At 40.4% G+C, this 23,449-nt stretch overlaps 1 protein-coding gene across 4 annotated transcripts in view; it reads right to left on the reverse strand.

The window, feature by feature from the left end:
• Positions 1–22,316, reverse strand: part of Armc4 (armadillo repeat containing 4) — a 210,041-nt gene extending 187,725 nt beyond the window's left edge. Inside the window, exons 1-7 of one of the 4 annotated variants that reach the window (NM_001357492.1) lie at positions 21,951–21,979; positions 20,994–21,100; positions 18,431–18,667; positions 12,527–12,684; positions 10,704–10,890; positions 9,729–9,835; positions 9,390–9,526 (exon numbers count right to left, since the gene is read on the reverse strand). In NM_001357492.1, the coding sequence (NP_001344421.1) occupies positions 9,390–9,526; positions 9,729–9,835; positions 10,704–10,890; positions 12,527–12,684; positions 18,431–18,654 (813 nt within the window). In that variant the 5' untranslated portion in view covers positions 18,655–18,667; positions 20,994–21,100; positions 21,951–21,979. The other 3 variants (XM_006526313.4, XM_030250622.1, XM_006526312.3) reach the window with 3 other exon arrangements.
• Positions 22,317–23,449: the final 1,133 nt, after the last annotated feature.

Here is a 23,449-nt window from a genome sequence, read left to right on the forward strand (position 1 = left end):
ATTCACACAATATCTTTCCACGAATCCAACATATATAAAGAACTCAAGAAGGTGGACTTCAGAAAATCAAATAACCCCATTAAAAAATGGGGCTCAGAACTGAACAAAGAATTCTCACCTGAGGAATACCGAATGGCAGAGAAGCACTTGAAAAAATGTTCAACATCCTTAATCATCAGGGAAATGCAAATCAAAACAACCCTGAGATTCCACCTCACACCAGTCAGAATGGCTAGGATCAAAAATTCAGGTGACAGCAGATGCTGGCGTGGATGTGGAGAAAGAGGAACACTCCTCCATTGTTGGTGGGAATGCAGGCTTGTACAACCACTCTGGAAATCAATCTGGCGGTTCCTCAGAAAACTGGACATAGTACTACCGGAGGATCCAGCAATACCTCTCCTGGGCATATATCCAGAAGATGCCCCAACAGGTAAGAAGGACACATGCTCCACTATGTTCATAGCAGCCTTATTTATAATAGCCAGAAGCTGGAAAGAACCTAGATGCCCCTCAACAGAGGAATGGATACAGAAAATGTGGTACATCTACACAATGGAGTACTACTCAGCTATTAAAAAGAATGAATTTATGAAATTCCTAGCCAAATGGATGGACCTGGAGGGCATCATCCTGAGTGAGGTAACACATTCACAAAGAAACTCGCACAATATGTATTCACTGATAAGTGGATATTAGCCCCAAACCTAGGATACCCAAGATATAAGATATAATTTGCTAAACACATGAAACTCAAGAAGAATGAAGACTGAAGTGTGGACACTATGCCCCTCCTTAGATTTGGGAACAAAACACCCATGGAAGGAGTTACAGAGACAAAGTTTGGAGCTGAGATGAAAGGATGGACCATGTAGAGACTGCCATATCCAGGGATCCACCCCATAATCAGCATCCAAACGCTGACACCATTGCATACGCTAGCAAGATTTTATTGAAAGGACCCAGATGTAGCTGTCTCTTGTGAGACTATGCCGGGGCCTAGCAAACACAGCAGTGGATGCTCACAGTCAGCTAATGGATGGATCATAGGGCTCCCAATGGAGGAGCTAGAGAAAGTAGCCAAGGAGCTAAAGGGATCTGCAACCCTATAGGTGGAACAACATTATGAACTAACCAGTACCCCGGAGCTCTTGACTCTAGCTGCATATATATCAAAAGATGGCCTAATCGGCCATGACTGGGAAGAGAGGCCCATTGGACTTGCAAACTTTATATGCCCCAGTACAGGGGAACACCAGGGCCAAAAAGGGGGAGTGGGTGGGCAGGGGAGTGGGGGTGGGTGGATATGGGGGACTTTTGGTATAGCATTGGAAATGTAAATGAGTTAAATACCTAATAAAAAATGGAAAAAAAAAAAAGCAATACAAGGACAGAAATCAGGCCATAGAACAAGCAAGAAAGTAATCCCTCAACAAACCAAAAAGAAGACAGCCACAAGAACAGAATGCCAACTCTAACAACAAAAATAAAAGGAAGCAACAATTACCTTTCCTTAATATCTCTTAATATCAATTGACTCAATTTTCCAATAAAAAGACATAGACTAACAGACTGGCTACACAAACAGGACCCAACATTTTGCTGCTTACAGGAAACCCATCTCAGGGAAAAAGACAGACACTACCTCAGAGTGAAAGGCTGGAAAACAATTTTCCAAGCAAATGGGAGGAAGAAACAAGCTGGAGTAGCCATTCTAATATCTGATAAAATCGAATTCCAACCCAAAGTTATCAAAAAAGACAAGGAGGGACACTTCATACTCATCAAAGGTAAAATCCTCCAAGAGGAACTCTCAATTCTGAATATCTAAGCTCCAAATGCAAGGGCAGCCACATTCATTAAAGACACTTTAGTAAAGCTCAAAGCACACATTGCACCTCACACAATAATAGTGGGAGACTTCAACACACCACTTTCATCAATGGACAGATCTTGGAAACAGAAACTAAACAGGGACACAGTGAAACTAACAGAAGTTATGAAACAAATGGACCTGACAAATATCTACAGAACATTTTATCCTAAAACAAAAGGATATACTTTCTTCTCAGCACCTCACGGGACCTTCTCCAAAATTGACCATATAATTGGTCACAAAACAGGCCTCAACAGATACAAAAATATTGAAATTGTCCCATGTATCCTATCAGACCACCATGGCCTAAGACTGATCTTCAATAACAACATAAATAACAGAAAGCCAACATTCATGTGGAAACTGAATAACACTCTTCTCAATTATACCTTGGTCAAGGAAGGAATAAAGAAAGAAATTAAAGACTTTTTAGAGTTTAATGAAAATGAAGCCACAACGTACCCAAACCTATGGGACACAATGAAAGCATTTCTAAGAGGGAAACTCACAGCTCTGAGTGCCTCCAAGAAGAAACGGGAGAGAGCACATACTAGCAGCTTGACAACACATCTAAAAGCTCTAGAAAAAAAGGAAGCAAATTCACCCAAAAGGAGTAGAAGGCAGGAAATAATCAAACTCAGGGGTGAAATCAACCAAGTGGAAACAAGAAGAACTATTCAAAGAATTAACCAAACGAGGAGTTGGTTCTTTAAGAAAATCAACAAGACAGATAAACCCTTAGATAGACTCACTAAAGGGCACAGGGACAAAATCCTAATTAACAAAATCAGAACTGAAAAGGGAGACATAACAACAGATCCTGAAGAAATCCAAAACACCATCAGATCCTTCTACAAAAGGCTATACTCAACAAAACTGGAAAACCTGGACGAAATGGACAAATTTCTGGACAGATACCAGGTACCTAAGTTGAGTCAGGATCAAGTTGACCATCTAAACAGTCCCATATCACTTAAAGAAATAGAAGCAGTTATTAATAGTCTCCCAGCCAAAAATAGCCCAGGACCAGACAGGTTTAGTGCAGAGTTCTATCAGACCTTCAAAGAAGATCTAATTCCAGTTCTGCACAAACTATTTCACAAAATAGAAGTAGAAGGTACTCTACCCAACTCATTTTATGAAGCCACTATTACTCTGATACCTAAACCACAGAAAGATCCAACAAAGATAGAGAACTTCAGACCAATTTCTCTTATGAATATCGATGCAAAAAGCCTCAATAAAATTCTCGCTAACCGAATCCAAGAACACATTAAAGCAATCATCCATCCTGACCAAGTAGATTTTATTCCAGGGATGCAGGGATGGTTTAATATACGAAAATCCATCAATGTAATCCATTATATAAACAAACTCAAAGACAAAAACCACATGATCATCTCCTTAGATGCTGAGAAAGCATTTGACAAGATCCAACACCCATTCATGATAAAAATCTTGGAAAGGTCAGGAATTCAAGGCCCATACCTAAACATGATAAAAGCAATCTACAGCAAACCAGTAGCCAACATCAAAGTAAATGGAGAGAAGCTGGAAGCAATCCCACTAAAATCAGGGACTAGACAAGGCTGCCCACTTTCTCCCTACCTTTTCAACATAGTACTTGAACTATTAGCCAGAGCAATTCGACAACAAAAGGAGATCAAGGGGATACAAATTGGAAAAGAGGAAGTCAAAATATCACTTTTTGCAGATGATATGATAGTATATATAAGTGACCCTAAAAATTCCACCAGAGAACTCCTAAACCTGATAAACAGCTTCAGTGAAGTAGCTGGATATAAAATAAACTCAAACAAGTCAATGGCCTTTCTCTATACAAAGAATAAACAGGCTGAGAAAGAAATTAGGGAAATAACACCCTTCTCAATAGTCACAAATAATATAAAATATCTTGGCGTGACTCTAACTAAGGAGGTGAAAGATCTGTATGATAAAAACTTCAAATCTCTGAAGAAAGAAATTAAAGAAGATCTCAGAAGATGGAAAGATCTCCCATGCTCATGGATTGGCAGGATCAACATTGTAAAAATGGCTATCTTGCCAAAAGCAATCTACAGATTCAATGCAATCCCCATCAAAATTCCAACTCAATTCTTTAACGAATTAGAAGGAGCAATTTGCAAATTCATCTGGAATAACAAAAAACCTAGGATAGCAAAAAGTCTTCTCAAGGATAAAAGAACATCTGGTGGAATCAGCATGCCTGACCTAAAGCTTTACTACAGAGCAATTGTGATAAAAACTGCATGGTACTGGTATAGAGACAGACAAGTAAACCAATAGAATAGAATTGAAGACCCAGAAATGAACCCACACACCTATGGTCACTTGATCTTCGACAAGGGAGCTAAAACCATCCAGTGGAAGAAAGACAGCATTTTCAACAATTGGTGCTGGCACAACTGGTTGTTATCATGTAGAAGAATGCGAATCGATCCATACTTATCTCCTTGTACTAAGGTCAAATCTAAGTGGATCAAGGAACTTCACATAAAACCAGAGACACTGAAACTTATAGAGGAGAAAGTGAGAAAAAGCCTTGAAGATATGGGCACAGGGGAAAAATTCCTGAACAGAACAGCAATGGCTTGTGCTGTAAGATCGAGAATTGACAAATGGGACCTAATGAAACTCCAAAGTTTCTGCAAGGCAAAAGACACCGTCAATAAGACAAAAAGAACACCAACAGATTGGGAAAGGATCTTTACCTATCCTAAATCAGATAGGGGACTAATATCCAACATATATAAAGAACTCAAGAAGGTGGGCTTCAGAAAATCAAATAACCCCATTAAAAAATGGGGCTCAGAACTGAACAAAGAATTCTCACCTGAGGAATACCGAATGGCAGAAAAGCACCTGAAAAAATGTTCAACATCCTTAATCATCAGGGAAATGCAACTCAAAACAACCCTGAGATTCCACCTCACACCAGTCAGAATGGCTAAGATCAAAAATTCAGGTGACAGCAGATGCTGGCGTGGATGTGGAGAAAGAGGAACACTCCTCCATTGTTGGTGGGATTGCAGGCTTGTACAACCACTCTGGAAATCAGTCTGGCGGTTCCTCAGAAAATTGGACATAGTACTACCGGAAGATCCAGCAATACCTCTCCTGGGCATATATCCAGAAGATGCCCCAACTGGTAAGAAGGACACATGCTCCACTATGTTCATAGCAGCCTTATTTATAATAGCCAGAAGCTGGAAAGAACCCAGATGCCCCTCAACAGAGGAATGGATACAGAAAATGTGGTACATCTACACAATGGAGTACTACTCAGCTATTAAAAAGAATGAATTTATGAAATTCCTAGCCAAATGGATGGACCTGGAGGGCATCATCCTGAGTGAGGTAACACATGCACAAAGGAACTCACACAATATGTACTCAGTGATAAGTGGATACTAGCCCCAAACCTAGGATACCCAAGATATAAGATACAATTTGCTAAACAAATTAAACGCAAGAAGAATGAAGACTGAAGTGTGGACACTATGCCCCTCCTTAGAGTTGGGAACAAAACACCCATGGAAGGAGTTACAGAGACAAAGTTTGGAGCTGTGACGAAAGGATGGACCATCTAGAGAGTGCCATACCCAGGGATCCACCCCATATTCAGCATCCAAACGCTGACACCATTGCATACACTAGCAAGATTTTATCAAAAGGACCCAGATGTAGCTGTCTCTTGTGAGACTATGCCGGGGCCTAGCAAACACAGAAGTGGATGCTCACAGTCAGCTAATGGATGGATCACAGAGCTCCCAATGGAGGAGCTAGAGAAAGTACCCAAGGAGCTAAAGTGATCTGCAACCCTATAGGTGGAAAAACATTATGAACTAACCAGTACCCCGGAGCTCTTGACTCTAGCTGCATATGTATCAAAAGATGACCTAGTCGGCCATCACTGGAAAGAGAGGCCCATTGGACACTCAAACTTTATATGCCCCAGTACAGGGGAACGCCAGGGCCAGAAAGGGGGAGTGGGTGGGTAGGGGAGTGGGGGTGGGTGGGTATGGGGGTCTTTTGGTATAGCATTGGAAATGTAAATGAGCTAAATACCTAATAAAAATGGAAAAAAACCAAAACAAAACAAAACAAAAAAACAAAAAAACAAAAAACAAAAAACAAACCTATGGCCTTTAGCAAAAGGTAGAATAGAAGGTGGTACATCTGCTAAACAAAAGGATTCTGAGATAGTGCAAACCACTGGAGATTGACATGGGAGATTTGCCCAGGAAGATGTGATACAAGGAACACTTGTTACCTGAGCACAGACAACCAGCCATGTAGGGGGCAGGATGTAGATTAAAATAAATGGGTTATGTTAAGTTTGATCTAATAAGAGTAGAGCCTAGTTATATGGCCTAGGTATTTGTAAACATATTTTTTGAGTCTGAGTCTTATTTCTAGGGGCATGGGGCTAGGAGGAAGAACCAGAGCTAGCTTCTACATATGGGACCCAAACTAACCTTAGATAACTTTCCTGATAGAGGCACCGATTCTCCCCCAAAACAAAACAACTTTACAGCTCTGTCTTTTTAAGAAAAGAGGAAAAATCTTTTTAAAACGAAAGAAATAAAAGAAAAGAAAGCAGCACTTTACAACTTTTAAAAAGAAGGCAACTGCTTATAGAGAGAATGGAGACCTGGAATACATGCCAGCCTGCTGGGGCCTCAACAGCCCAATTCATAGTCACAAAACTAAAGGCCTAAAGCTGTGCACAAGCAATAGGCAGACCACAGAGACACTGAGCACCCCTTCAAGAGAGGAGCAGGAGCTCCAGATGGAGGGTTGGGAAGAAATTTAAAGGTTCCAGCCCCAACCTGCCACAGAAGAGCTGAGGCAGGGAGTGGGCCGAGGCCAGAGGCTTTGGCCTAACATGGCAGGACACATGGTCTTGAGAGTGTTAGCTGGCAAAAGCCCTGACTGTTCAGAGCCAGAACTGCAGAATGGCTAGGGGATTCCAACGAAACACTAAAGTCAGGATGAGACCCTCTGCTAATAAATACAACCACTTACAAATGACAATCTAAAATTCAAAATGATACTTTTTCCTTATTTTTTCCTATGTAGGGGTTTGCTTAATAGTAAGTAGTAATGTTCTTAATAATTTAAAAAACAAATACACATCCATCTTAAATTTATATAAAGAGAAGGGTAATATATATTTATTTATATAAGGTATATTTACAATTTCAATTTGAAAAATAATGCTTTTTCTGTTGACAAAAGGGATTTGCCCTAAGGAAGATCTATTCTGTGACTCAATGCAAGCATTAGGGCTGAGCAGGTTGTTTGCTTTTATCTTTCCAGAAGAAGAAAAGCATCCAACTAGTGAATCCAGAAAACTCTGGACAAGAGAATAATAAAAAAATACTGTTAAGCTTTCTGACTATTGAATGGTAATTATCAGTTTAACAATACATAATATTAATCACTTTTGTCAGAGAAGATAAATAAGTTAAATAAACACACATGTCATAGAGATAATATAACAGTTTTAAATGTATAAAGACAAGGGATTAATGTCAATTGAGGTCTAAATATGATATGCCATCAGAGTATCCAATTGGATACACTGACAGACAATGGTCTAATGAAAAACAGCATGGATTGGGGAATTGCTAGGGTGTCAACGATAACTCTGATTAGCCAACTAGTCTCCTTAGGCATGGATGTCCCACAGGAGAGCTGATAATGGCTCAGCCTAGCACATGATACATAACCCAGGCAGAGGTCTAGAAGTATAGTATGCTGGAGAGTGTGCTCAGGCACTAAAATGGAAAGAAGTTTAAATCAAGTTTAATACCGGGAAGGATAGTAAAGGCAGAAAAATGGATAAATAAATCTGCATAGATAGTAATCTCCGATGAAGGAAGAACGATTAAAAATTGATATAAATTTTTTCAAGAGTGCATAATACTAAATAAATAAACTCATGCCTTTGATCCCAATACTTGGGAAACAAATACAGAGACAGGTTCCTTGTGAGTTGAGACCACCCTTGATTAAAATAAATGGGCTATTTTAAGCTATGATGTAGTCAGAAGAGCCTAGCTAGATGGAGTAGGTTTTTGTAAATATATTTTGAGTCTGAGTCATATTTCTGAGAACATGGAACTAGGAGGAAGAACCAAACCTAACGCCTACTATTCAAGGATTTCATAATTCCCTTCTCTCTATTCTTGTTTCTCTCCTACCTATCTAATGTTAGGAAGTGAAACCAGGGTGACAAAGGGTGGGAAAAAGAAGAACCCACAAAGTAGCAAAATCTGAATCATAACTAGAAATTTTACTTTTCTAAAATATCAAAGAAATCAATAACCAGATTATAGCCTACTTTCTCTATGCAGAAATAAGTCGTCAAATGCTCATGAAAAAAAAAATCAGCACTCAAAGGTGCCAGCAGATTTCAGAAGGCCATCCTAAATGCCGTACCAGGATCCTGAAATCAACACAAGCAAAGTCGAAGGCCTTGTGAAACCATCTCCTGAGACAGTGGGGTTCTCTGTTGAGACACGGATCCTCTTTTTGTGTCCCAAGTTCACACTGAAACTTCCCAAAGAAGCTTCAGTGGGGAGGCAGCTGAGGTCCTCCTAGCTACTTCAATGACTCAAAAAAAAAAAAAAAAAAAAAAAGAGCAAAATTCACATGTGTACTTCCAGTCTGGCTGCTATTTGTCTCTTAGCTCAGAGGGACCCATCCATACCTCCTTTGGGATTCTTGGGATCTAAACTCAATTTCTGTTTTGGTAGGTTGGGCTAGGTTCAGACAAAAAGGATCAAAGGAAAAATGTCCTTTCTCCTAATAGTCCCACCGTCCCACTGCGTCTATTCAGTTTCCCATGTGGATGGTTGTTTTCAATGTTCAGTTTCTCATTTTCCCACAGGCTTTCAGAGATGTCACTAGTGAATGACTGATGCTCCACCTTCATAGGCCCAAGTCCCAGGTCTGCCACTTCTTGAGGTACCAGCATAAACCGGACAGTATCCACTCCCCAAGCTGAGGCTTGCTTTATTAAGGCTATCTGAGCTCCACAAGACTCAGAACAGTCTAGAAGGAGCCACACCCTAGCTGGCTGGATTCCACATTGACAAGCCTCTTCCACTTCCCTGCCCTTGAACTCTCAAGGTGGAAGCTACAGTTCTTAACTTCCAAAATTGCCTTTTGTCTTTTGCTACCTTCAATCTGTGTGTAGCTAATCTGGGAACTGATTCTTACAAAGAGATTTTAGTTTGAAGAAGTAAGAAGGGTTACTTCTAAACCTGTTTCTTCAAAAACTGGCTCCATGCCCCGCAGGGACAACTACAAAAGCTGATTAAGATGGTTTGGGATTTTCTCAGGAGGTGCATAGAGAAAGATGGGGTTTCAGTCTCACAGAGCAATGCTCCTTTCTCTATCCTCCTCACAACATAACGTATGATACATGCCTCCCCTCACATACTTAGCGCAGAACCCAGATGATCATTTAAAGAGTACTTACACCATTTAAAAACACCCCTTCTGTGCTGCAGGTAAGGCACAGAGTTTCCATGTCATGTGGCTTCACCAGCACGTAACAGATTTCTCCTTGAATCTGTCTCCATGGTGGGGCACGACACCCATTTGAAAATTCATAATCTGAAACCAGCCATGAAACCATAAGTAGGAGGAGTTTAGCTTAGTGAGTTGAAAGTATATCAGCTTCACTAAAATAGATATTATGGGAATAAGAAAGTTCATTATTTTGAATACTCAACTGGAATGAAACACTATGAAAAAGTGTTTTGAACACAATCACAAAGATATAAATGATGTCAAATGAGCCCGAGAAGACACGAACCTGAAGTGTATTCGATCGACTCCAGCACCGTCTGTTCCCCTTTTCCTGAGAAACGTTTGAGCAACTCAATATCTTTCTTAAAAGTCCCTGGATTCAAACTGATCTCTCTGAAACAAACGTTAAAAGATCAAGCTCTTTGAAACAGAATCTAAAGGAAATGCACGGACACATTCCATCATGTCAGGTGGACCTGCCTATTTGTAATTAATGGTAAAGTTCATTTATGTCCAGAGAGACAAAGGGGACCAGTGGACCAGTGGGAGGGAGAGGGGGAGGGAGAAGGATGTCTCAAAATGGAGCTAAGAGAGTGAATATCCTAAGTATAAAATGCATATACATCTGAAAGCTTAAAAAAATAAAATTAAAAAGTAAATGGTAAAAAAAAACGTATCTTCTATAATATTAAATACACATAAATGCTAATTTCTTTTTAAAATTACTTCTTTCTTTATTCAGTGTATCTCTGTGTGTATCTAGTACACATGCGTACCAGAGTTCACATGGTAAGGTCAATTTGTGTGAGTCAGTTCTCTCCCTCTACCATGGGACAGAACCTAGGTCAGCAAGCTTGGCAGCAGCCATCTCTCCCTGTTGAACCATCTTGCCTGCCCTGAAGTGTTCATTTCATAATAATAGTACCATACCATAGAAAATACTAGAAATATGAGCACATTTTGTACTGCACAAACTCTACATTCTATTTGTGCTATCACTTAATATGTATAATTATCTAAAGAGTCTCAAAGAGAGTCACATGTCCAATGCCTTCTGACCTGGAGAAAACCCCCATTAGACTGTTAGCAAAATAACTAAAGTTAGAGCTTATATAAATAAATCCAGTAGAATGGATGCTCTGTTCCTGTAGCCTGAACCATTAACTCAGTAGCAGTAACTATTGTGCTTTTTCTTGTATTTCTTTGTAAGATGCTGCAAGCACCTTTGTGGCTGCATCTGAGATGCTTCACTGGCACTCACAGAGAAATGTACTTTAGGGAATGGTTGAGCAGGTGCAGGTCCAGCTGCTTCAGCAAGATGGCCACTTTCCTTTTCATATATGTCTCTTTATCTTTGATGATCGTATCGAGAAGAGTCAAGCGAGTGGGGTCTTCTTTCATCTCATTATAATCTGGACCCAAGATTTTCACTACAGGGTCTCTGTTTGCTGAAAAAATATCAACATAAACAATAAAGATTATCCAGTGCAACAAAGACAAAGATGAAGAAATCCCACCAAATTCTCCTTAATTTGGTTTCTCTCAGTCAGCTTCCTTTGGACAAGCCTGTTTGAATTCCTCCCTCCTTCTGAAAGTTCATTGTATAAAAGCTATACTTCTTCATGTGTTCCTCCTTGTATTATGTCAGCTGTGTAAATCACATTGTGTTTAATATAGTGAAATATATACACACATATGTATGGGTTGCCCACTCATGTGTGCAGAGTTCAGAAAAGGATGCCAGTACCCTGTTCTATCATTCTCCTTATTGATATGGGTCTGCACTGAACCTAGACTTAGGATGGCAGTCAGTAAGCTCAAGACCCTCTATCTGTCTCCACACCCACAGTGCTTGGTTCACAGACGCATACAACTATGTCCAGCATTTTATGTCAGTTTTGGGATTTGAACTCAAGACCTAATGCTTGCACATGTGCTCTTACCCATTGAGTCCAGCCCTAACATTTTCAACATTTTTAAAAAATATTTTATTAGGTATTTTCCTCATTTACATTTCCAATGCTATCCCAAAAGTCCCCCATACCCTCCCCACCCCACTCCCCTACACACCCACTCCCACCTTTTGGCCCTGGCATTCCCCTGTACTGGGGCATATAAAGTTTGCAAGTCCAATGGGCCTCTCTTTCCAGTGATGGCCGACTAGGCCATCTTTTGATACATATGCAGCTAGAGTCAAGAGCTCCGGGGTACTGGTTAGTTCATATTGTTGTTCCACCTATAGGGTTGCAGATCCCTTTAGCTCCTTGGATACTTTCTCTAGCTCCTCCACTGGGGGCCCTATGATCCATCCAATAGCTGACTCTGAGCATCCACTTCTGTGTTTGCTAGGCCCCAGCCTAGGTGTACCCTCTAACCTCACATAGAAGTAGGCAGAACTCAGTTATCATATTCCTGAAACACACTGATCACCTATTCTAAGCCTACAAAAGACATAGAATCCATTGTTACCTGTAATTGGGCTTTTTTTCCCTGATGGTAAATGTGCATAACACAGGTGTAAGAGACCAATTGCAGTATTTTTCACATTAGGCAGTTATAATATAATTAGTTAATAGTTATAATAATGAGATCAATATGTCTCCTCAGTATAAGGGAAAGTTTCCCATGGAGCTGAATGCACATAATTATTCACAGAAGGCTGTGATGTCACAAACAGATTTAATGAGGAAGAAAAACAAGAAGGAATGTCTCCTCAAAAAAAAAAAAAAAATTTCAAATCCCTCTTGGAGGAAACAGGCTGCCATGTACAATGCTGTATGCTAAGGTGAAGTAGCCTCAGATGCTGCTCTCTGTAACCTGTCTTCAAGCACAACCTTACAGACTACAGGGCACTTTCAGAAGCCATATGCTTAAATGAGAAGCCCAGAACCCTATCGGTGATACAGCAGACTTTCCACGTGAAACAAAATGGATACTAACAGTTCAGCCAGGAACATGAACAACTCTCATGAAGTAGTACATACGATGTAGAAATTTTTTCAAGTGAATATACTTAAAGCCTCCCCCCAACCACCAAGATTGTGTGTCTGAAAGTTTACATCACAAGTGGAGAGTGCATATCACCTTCAATACAGGCCTGTGCCTCCTGCAGCTTGCTGTCTGTGGCAATGGATAACAACTGTGACAGTTGCCCAAAGCTCCTCACTTTAATATAAGGTACAGAGAGAAACAGCAGGGGCTGTCCATCTTTACCAGTTTCTTCTGATTCAGCTGTTGTTGCACTACAAAACGGGGGGAGATGAAAGCTGAAGTTATCTTCCCATCAGGAGATGTTATCTAGAAGATATTTAGAAAGACTGCCTACACCAGAGTCCCCAGGAACTAGAAACGGCTCTGACTGAAAGCTCACCCTTCCATGTCCTCACTCCCATGCTGTGACTCAGCTCCCAAGCTCCCAGCAGCCAGAGCAGCAGGCCTCACAGGATCTGAGCCCCACAATTCCTAGAATTCACTTTGAACTCAATTAGTCACAGCTTCAGGTTTCTCTAAGGGTTTCTGGTGTCTTTTCAAAAGATGGATGAAAGTTCAACAGGGCAGTCAAACTCGGTATCCAACCTTACTCTATTTTACCCCACCGTGCTTAGTGGTTAGTAATTAGTGGGTTCTCATCTACTTTGTGCTTACAAACAGAAAGGCAAACTAGAACCTTCTGTGGATTATCTCCACACTCTAAACATCTTAAGTCAGTTTCTTTTGCTCTTAACATCATAACCAAATTTTCTAAATTGCCTTTCCTTGATCAGAAATTATTAGATCTCCCAGGTTTTTGACTTTAGTGTTTTTACCTATTTTTAGTACTTGATTTTGTTTGTTTATTTTTTAGGCTAGAATTTAAGTATTTTAAGAGTATCTTGAGAGTGACATTGATATAAATTTCTATCAGTTACAACATAAATTAAATATGTTGTCTTTAAATTAGCTATTGCTTACATTATTTTATTATGTAATTATATTCCTGAGAGGGCTGCTTTGCATGTGAAAAGCCTGCAGTATATTCAAAGCTGCAATGTAGGGTAACAGATATGGAACTCTCCTGATTATTAGCCATGAAGAACAAATCTGACAGATCCAGGTTATTTGCTCCTGGCACAGTGTTAGTCAATTTTGGGTGCTGTAACAAAATACCTGAGATTATCTGCACAAAACAGGAAAGGTTTGTCTGAGCTCACAGTTGTTAAGGTTCTATTCCACCATAATTTGGCCTTGTTGCTTTGGAACTGTAGCCAAACAGCACATGAGGGTGGAAGCACACAGTGGCTCATGTATGCCCAGGAAGGAATGGAGAGCAAGAAAGAGGGACTGAGTCCAGATATCCCCATTTAGACAACACCACCAATGGCCTGACATCTCTCAGTAGGCCCAGCTCTTAAAGATTCTTCCACCTCCCAATTGCACCACCCTCATGTCCAAGGCTTTATCTCAGGAGCCTTTGGGAGACTTTTATCCAAACCACAGTACTATGTCATTAAAACAAAAACAAGCAGAGTGAGAGACTATAGAAAACAGAATACCAGCCTTCCAAAATACTCTGCTCTCAGGGATAAAAGGGGATTAAATTGATGGCTAAGCAAATGGACTAACAAGGATTCTGATGGGAAGAACACCCTGCCTCTGCACACAAACAAAGCATAAGGGTTCTCACAGGATCAAGGAGGCAAAGACTGCTGGGTTGACAGATCTGTGTGGCCACAGCCAAGGAAGAAGCTTCCTCGAGTTGGGAAAGGAAAGAACAAATTCTTGAAGTCTTTCGGGTGAATGAGTTCTTACCGTACTTTGAGGTTTTTTACCCTGAAGATTTATTTTAGACTCTGTCTTCCAGAACTATACTAAACTTTGTGTTTTATTAAGTGATTGGTTTTCTGGTCATTTGTGGCAGCAACAATAGCTAGCACAGAATCTCTGTCAGTGTGTATTGCCTGGTACCCATGGACACAGTCTCCATCCCTAGTGCCTCCAACAGTAACTGCATCTAAAGGAAGCTGAATACCTGTGGGATAACTGACTGCATGAAATGCTTGTCCATTTGGCCATGGCATCTGTGTAGAAAGTGTTTTATCTACACAACAAGCTCCTAAAACAGCTTTTAGGATGAAGGACATTTCTAAGGGTGACTCAGGTAAAGGGATGGTCACTCAGTTTTAAACAGAAGCACATAAGGCTGAGCTCTAGGCTGAGAACAAAAAACATAAAGCCATTGAACTGGGTATAGTGAAACTTGAGGTGGCCACTAGGAAAGGAGAAGGGCCGTCTCTCATTGCTCACTGGCTTAAGTTATCATTCAGCAGAGAAGCAAGGATTACACCACCATAGGAGACTCCTTATGATGCCAATCCCTTCAATCCTGCGGACTCTCCTATAACTGGGATTGCACCTGTAACATTGGCCTCTCTGGGCCTTACTTGGTACTAAACACATCACATTTTCTCTTTGACTTTCGTTTGCTTTCCAAATGCACACTACATGGAAAAGTCTCACACATTGCCAGTTCAGCATCTACCTTGAAATGCAGCCTTGGCCCCTCTGGAATACGGCTTCTACAGCTGACCCTAAGGAAATGTTTCCCAAAAGCTTTCACCTCATTGATGTTGCTCTCTTATTAATCTCAGCTGATTTTCTCAGCTGTAGCTAACTAGCACTGATTGTCCTAGCAGACCAAAGGTTTCAAATAGGAGGCTGGTCTCGTGTTAATCACATGTTATTCTCCTGCTCTAGCTGTCCATAAACTACTGATTCTCAAGTCTCACAAAACCGTCCCTAATAGTCTTTGAGAGTCACTCAAACCTTCCCTTGAAACTTCGTTAGCCTCCATGGTCTTTCATTCTATTGATATTTTCATCTTCCAAGCTCACCCAACAGCTCATTAAGTTCTGAATACTTAAACAGTTCTTTCAGCCCAAAGTTTCAAAATTCTTCATTTTCTTCCCAGAATAATCCAAAAAATAAAAGCCAAATGGCCAGGTCCATCACAGCAATAACCCCATTTCCTGGCACCAATTTCTGCTCTGCTTTGCTTTCTGTTGTGATAAAACACTGACCAAAAACAACCTGGGGAATGAGGAGTTTATTCAAGCTTATAGGTTACAGTCTGTTTTCAAGAAAAGCCAAAGCAGATGCTCCAAGCAGCAACCTAGAGGTCAGTCCTGAGGCAGAAGCAGTACAGTAACACTGTTGCTGACTCAGCTCTTCTGAAGATATCAGGTAGCCTTCTTATTCAGCCCAAACCCCCTTACCCAGAGATGGCACTCATGTGTGCTGTGCCCTACTACAATTAAGAAAATCCCACAGCACACACCCCCAGATATGCCGAGAAGTGCATCCTATGGAGGTAATTTCCTCTCTTGAGATTCTTTCTTCCACAATGTGCCTAGGTTTGAGTCAAATTGACAACAATTACCTATGACAGAGGCTGAGCAGCAGCAGGAGTGTACTTACCCCTCTCTGTATCCTGGCTATGGGTACTGTCTTAGGGTTTCTATTCCTGCACAAACATCATGACCAAGAAGCAAGTTGGGGAGGAAAGGGTTTGTTCAGCTTACACTTCCATACTGCTGTTCATCACCAAGGAAGTCAGGACTGGAACTCAAGCAGGTCAGGAAGCAGGAGCTGATGCGGAGGCCATGGAGGGATGTTCTTTACTGGCTTGCCTCTCCTGGCTTCCTCAGCCTGCTCTCTTATAGAACCCAAGACTACCAGCCCAGGGATGGTCCCATCCACAAGGGGTCTTTTCCCCTTGATCACTAATTGAGAAAATGCCTTACAGTTGGATCTCATGGAGGCATTTCCTCAACTGAAGCTCCTTTCTCTGTGATAACTCCAGCTGTGTCAAGTTGACACAAAACTAGCCAGTACAGGTACCATGTGAATAGCTCCCTCCTGCCAGTCTATCGCTCTGCTATAATGGACTATAACCTGCAAATATGAACCAGACACACCCTCCTTCCAATTATCAAGGTATTTTTATCACAACTACAAGAAGAAAAAGGAAGATGCCAGAGACTCCCTGGAAGGGAGTACTGGGACTTTGCATCTTAAGACTTTCTTTGTTTTCCAGATACCATTAAGTGAGTTAAGTTTCTTCTATCACACACTCCTGCTACCTTACCACAGTTCCAAAACAATGGGGCACAAAAACAAGTATCAGAAACCATGGGCCAAAACAAACCTTTTCCTCCTTTCAAGTTGATGCCTCAGACATTTTGTCACAGTAATAGAAGACTGACTATAAGTTGATGAACATTCCTTAACTTGGCATGTAAATCAAGATATAGTGTAAGACCTAGACACATGAAGTATTTAGTATTTTCTGTTATTCACAGAATCTTATCTGTAAATGTCGTCTCTTTTAGGTCACTCAGTACCCATGTGGTTTTCATCAGAGCCACATAAGCATGGTTTAGTTCCCAGTAAGTGATACCATTGGACCTGTCTCATCCCTTTCCACATCAAAGACATCTTTAGTAAAGGTCAGAGACAAAAGTAATAGGCAGCAAAAGGGGAAAGTTTCATAATAAATTTGACAGAAGCAATGTAGCCAAGGGGTTGTTGTTTCAAGACACACCTCACATCAAAATGTCCACATATCTCCCTCAGGAGGGGCAGAATACAAAAAGACTGCAGGCAGAGGCTACCTATGAAAATTAAGTCAAACGAATTTGTTCAAAAGAAAAACAGCAACACCACTGAGGAGTGTACTGCATCCCCACCAGCTAAGGACATGGATTTTGTCATGTTGGGACTTGGCACATGGAAGGAATGGAGAGACCAGATAGGATGACATTTTTTTCCTGTTATTTGCTGTAAAACCATCTTTGACAAAGTAGTTAATGTGTTTTTAATTGGTTTTACAGCTGAGTCCATCTTTCAAAAGTTTAGAAAAAAAATATTGAACTTAGGTGGAAACAACCAAGAATTGGGCCTTCATCTACAAATGACTACCTATGGGGAAGATAGTGAGTGACACCTGGCAGATATTAAAAATTAGAAGTTGGGAAAAGGGAGGCTTGGCACTAAAGAACTCTTCAGTACAGTTCAGGAGTGGGTTTGCAATTGTTAAATGAAATCTTGACTTTATTGTCCAAACAGTCCCAAATGGAAAGAGGAAAGCTGTATGTAGGAAGTTAGTGAGCTAGGAAACTGTTTTGCATGAGATCAGTCTTTAAGAGAGAAAAATGCAACATCAAAAAGGGACAGATACAACAAAGGGAATAACCAAGCTACATAATTAACTGAGGGTGCACACTCAAGTAAATACACCTGTGCTTGCTTATTATTCAAATACAGCATACAGTGATACATATATGTATGTCTAACCATGGATAGTATATATTCATATGCATGCTTGTATGTTCACATATATATGTTCGAAATAGTTGAAATGATACATCACTCTTTGAACTACTAATATGGTCTTTATAAATCTCATATTTGAAACTCTTTGTTAAGAAGTTTCTTCCTTAAAGACTTGGATGGAGATCAGTTGTAGAGCACATGTGTAACATGAATGAAGCACCAGGTTTTATCCTCTCATATATTTTTATCAGATATTTTCTTTATTTACATTTCAAATGCTATCCCGAAAGTTCCCTGTACCCTTCCCCCCATCCTCTCATATATTAAGGAAAATTCTCCACCCTCCCAGGGCATGTGATGGTTAAATTCTGCAAGGATTTGGTTATACAAGGCATCACCAGTAGCTCCTAACACCCAGAAGGTCAGATAGATGTGTGGAAAGGCAAGCAGGAAAGGGAAAGCTGAGATCTGGAAAAATGCATCCTCTATAAAACGGAATGACATTTAAATGAAAAATGAGTAAATCCCATGTCTCCACATGAAATATCCTTATGTATCCTATGTATCTCCACTTTGCAACAAGTTTAGGACATTATTAATTAGCCCCAACTCCTCACCCAGTCAATGAAAATCTAAATAAAATTGTGCTGAATTCTAGAAGCAATTAATGTGGCTTACCTGACAACATAACCTAATTCAAATGCTGAGGGTTCCAAATATGTTTTCCACTCAAGTGGTTCTACAAAAACAAATTTTGCCTCTTGGGGATATTTATAAGAAAAAGATTCCACAAACTTAGTAATTTCATTCAATATCGACTCATTCAGAGGAGTGATCTCCAGGGTTCCAGTCTCATATCCCGCAGCAGTCCACTGTGCCAACCTGGTCAACGCCACACCCATGGGGCTGTTAGTCCTCAAAACAGAAAGAGTTAGAGGCATCCACATTTTCACATGAACATTTTTTTTCATTTTCAAGATTTTTACATTAGTGTTACCTAACCTACATTCAGCATTTTTAACAATCTAACTGCTCCTCAATACAAGACGTAAGCATCACCACATAAAACAGAGTTGTTTGAGGAGATTTCCAGTATCAGCCTACCCTAAAATTAATGTCTTTCTAATTTCCAAGAGCCTAAGAAACAGAACAGCGTGACAGAAAGCAAAAAAAAAAAAAAAAAAAAAAAAAACCTTCGAGAATGGAAAAACAGAATTAGAGGAGGTTGGCAGTAAAAGCGTTGCTTCCCAGCTCTGACAAAGGCTGGGGTTTGAGTAAAAATAACACAGACACACACACACACACACACACACACACACACACACACACACACACATTTGATGTGAGCCACATATCATTTAGAATTAGGCAATTAGATGAAACTTGTTATTCTAATTCTCTTACAGTCATAATATCTGCCTGGGATCACTGAAGGTAGGCAAGTCCTCTCTCACGTCTCTAGAGTAATAAAAATAGGATCAAAGTGTGATTGTGAATTGTCATTTTAATATTGAGGAAAGTTAGTACAGCACACTGTGCTTATTCAGGGCACAGGAGGGAGTCCTATATCCTTGCTCAGAGATCATATACAAAATAGAAGTACTGTTTTCTTAAGAGTAAGTATGACAGCTGTAGGAACAGGTCAGAGATTTTTTAGTCTATTTATCTAAACTTATCAAAACAGTGTAGCAATTAAATTTAAAACAAATCCAATAAATGTCTTTCATGTTGGCTAAACAGAAATGTGTCTGTACAAGGAGATCTCTAAAAGATGACTTTATCTGAAAAATTAACTAAGAACAAAGTAACAACTTACTAATAATCATAGCATTGTTTAAAGATTGTCTATATTTTTATAATGCCATTGACCAGTAAAACCTTCCCTCCAGAATATTAGACGGTCATAAAATTAAATACAAAATAAACTGAGCTTTTCTTTTCTGCCATTTTAACAAAGGCGTTGAAATAAAATGTTTGAGACAGAGAGTGGAGATTTTACTTTCTGCACCACATTAAAATGTAAAATCCATAACAGGACTTCAGCAGCTCTCTCCAGGGGACTATTTCCTGCTGAGATCAGAATAGCAACACTGTGTGACCAAAAGGCAGGCAGGAAGAGACATTGTTGGCATCTAGCTGGGAGTGTCAAGGATACAAATACTGTTTTTCTGCATAGGAGTGCCTAGCAGGATGAACTCTGCTGAAATCTGCAACAGCTGGTGTTTGGAAAACTTCAGAGAAGTTAATATCACCGCCTAAAATTTCCCTCCACTTTAGGAGAGTCACAGAGCAGTTTTAACATGCATTGAATATCTCAGGATTGGAGTTGTCATATAAATGAAACAAAAGTTTTCATGTTTTGCTCTATATTGAACTTCATTGAGGAGCTCAGTAGCTTGTGAAATTGCACTATGATGACAATGTCAACCACAAAATTTATGATACATTCTGACACACTGGTGTCAGCCAGTGTTCGGAAACAGACTACATCCAGGCCATTCCATTTTAGGCTGAGAAGCTTCCTATGTTCTATATTCTAGTATAATAGTATCTAAACATTTGCAATTCTCTCTCTTCACAGAGCATGATTAGTGTTAAAATGTATGATTTGTGAAAGATTATTATCTGTACTTTTGATTTCAAAATAATAAGTTGTCATTACAAGATATTTGTTACAAAGTCCAGGTGTTGTGGAAAACCACTTCTGTGTGTATGTTTGTCTGTCTGTGGCTCATTCATTCTCTCTCTCTCTCTCTCTCTCTCTCTCTCTCTCTCTCTCTCTCACACACACACACACACACACACACACACAGTAGACATACAGAGATATTTGTGAGACAAAATATGATATACATATTTTTCTGTGATTTCTTTTTTTTCTATTTCTAGTTGATCAGTGCTTTTGATGCTAAATGCAAAAATATGTGACTGACACTTTAGTTTTCTAGTGTTCAGAGAATAACTATAAACAATTAAAACATGCAAATGCTTTATCTAATCCAGAAAAGCTCTGCCCGTACTTAATCATCAGTAGACTTTGCTTCAGGACACACACATGCTGTGTGCACACCATTTCTTTCCTTTACTCTTTCTAAAGGAAACTGGGTTTTATGGATCACACAGGACTATGGTAGTCGATAGGCAACATCGTGAAGACCTTTTATAAGACATTGAAGGGAACTAAGACATGCAGAAAGTTTTTTTGCTCATGAGAAATTTTTATGGAAATGTATAAACTCACGATTAAGACAATATAAATTCCTTTTCTCGATCAATGCCGAGGAGCCCAGAAATGAACAGCCTCTAGTGAGCAGGAGCCCTAAGCATGCCTCAGATGCTGGGACAATCCTGAAAGTGAGACCAATACTCTTAGGAAAAAAAGTGGAAAATCGGTAGTGCTCAAACAAGCAAACAAAAACTACCAAAAACTACGACATTAACAAGACAGTTTCTCCCAGCCCCATCATCATTACTCCCGTTAGTTCTTTTGACATTAACAAACATGGTTACAGCAAATAATAAGACGTATCTTATAAATTAATGTCTTAAATTAATGTTTCCAAGGAAAGTTCAAAGTTAAATAGGAACAAAGTGTGTTTTCTTTTATGCTAAGCTCCAAGCTTCCCTTATCATTAACAAATTGCAATAATTTTGGAAATAATCACTGTAACAATCCAAATCTTCATTAGGTTAAGTGTAAGTAACATCTATCGAGGGCCAGGACATGCATGGCCTCTGAAAGACAGAAGAACCCTGGCACCAGGTGGACACATTTCAAGCCTGAACTCTGCAGTTGGACCCCCTAGTACTCTGATGTGATAGAGATGTGGAAAAAGGTGGGTGGTGAAGGTCAAGGTGAGAGCAGGAGGCCAAGCAGAGGGCAGAGGAAGGGAACCATATCTTAAGACTAGGAAGGGACTGAAATGGGGCAGTGGGCCCGTTGGTGGAAGGCAGGAAATCCCTAGGCCAACTCGGGGCAGAAGGAAAGTGCTTGAAGGCAGGAACCCAGGGGGTGGAAGAGAAGTGGGGAGGAGACAGCTGAAGGACTGGAGCTGCTGGGAAGAGGGTGAGAGGCACCACAGTGGAGACCAAGAGGGATGGGAGAGAGATGAGACTAGGGGGGACCCAAGGACAGAAAGGCCCGAAGAAAATCCAGACTGTGAGCCCGACCTCAGCGCACGCCACGGAGACTACTCACCTGCAGTGTCGCCTGGCACCCAGGTGCCCGCGTGCTTCGTTGCTAGGACACCAGTAAACACCCGCCCGCCGCGCTGGAAGCCCCAGCCTGGGAGGAAACACTGAGTGACTCCAGCCTCTAGTCGCTGCTGCTCAGAACCCAGAGCCCTGCATCTTGAAAACACCAGGATTCTTCCAGCAGCCTGCAGAGCCCTAGGGCTCATGCCAGCTCAGTCTAGGTACTTGGGAGCAGCTTTGGAAATGGAAGAGAGGGCACTCAGAAAAGAGACATTAGAATATCCTGTGATGTTTCACGGGCATATTTTCTCACAGGCATATGTTTCTCCAGACAAGCATAATCTAAGTACTGAATCTATCGAAACCCTCAAAAATTGCAACCACTCTCTCTTAGGATATTTGAGGCTTGCAGCTTTATATTCTTAAAGTAACTGTTGTAAAACTCAAACTCGCAAGCCTTCTGCAGCAAAACTTCAATGAAATGAAAACCTCTCTTCCATCTGTAAAATGAGTATTGCCATTGTTCATTAAAATACACCTTTCTAAAATTTATTTTATTTTAAATTATGTGTAGTGTGGGAGGGGGTGGGGAGAAGGGATTGTGAGTGTAGGTGCCAGAAAAGGAGAAAGAATCTTCAAGAGCTGGAGTTACAGGCAGTTACGAGTCACTAGATAAAAATTATGAAAACTAGATTCTGGCCTTCTGCAAGAGCATTACCCCATTATCCTGACCCAACCTGTAGACACTCTACCAGATAGGAACCCATGGGGGCTTAGAGAGACGGGGTTGAGGGGCGAGGAAGACAACATTCACTGGTAACCGGATGAGTAGTATATGCTCTTAGGGACAAAATATGTATGGACAGTAGATGGGTTAAGGTGCAAAATGGTTGAGCAGTCCTAAATTGATTCCGAATGTCAAAGGAGCAAAGGAATCACATGTCAAGACTACACTGTCCACAGCTCAGATACAGAAGATGGAAATATAGAAGGTAAAACATTTTAGCCTCTTGGAATTTTTGAGCTCTTTTCTTTCCGTTTGAAAGCATCAATGTTGTTGAGGATGAAATAGTTTACTCAATGGAATCATTACCTTCCAGAAAACAAAACAAACAAACAAAAACTAGATTTCTCTACTCCCATCATTCTAAGACTTCCCATAATTTGTGTCTTGTCACCTGGCTCCCAGCACTGCAAAGAAATGGCAGAAGGTGCTGTTTCCTTTAAATGTGTGTCCATAAGACCTAGATGAGTGACTGACCCACAAAAAACAAAATTGGTAAATCACCTGAAAAAAGTTGGTGGTTTTAGAAAGGCAAGGGTTTTGGTTTCTTGGATAAAGTTGGTAGAACCTGCTTGAGGATTCTAAGTAGCTGTATTCCTAGAAAACAGTTGACAACTGCAATAGCCCACTCAGGAGTGAGTATGCTATACACAGGTCTTCCTGTACTGCCTTCCTGTAGACTCTAAATGGAGAGGAATAGTTCTTAACACTCCTAACAC

This window comes from Mus musculus, chromosome 18 (assembly GCF_000001635.26).
Source record: "Mus musculus strain C57BL/6J chromosome 18, GRCm38.p6 C57BL/6J".
Lineage (NCBI taxonomy): Eukaryota > Metazoa > Chordata > Mammalia > Rodentia > Muridae > Mus > Mus musculus.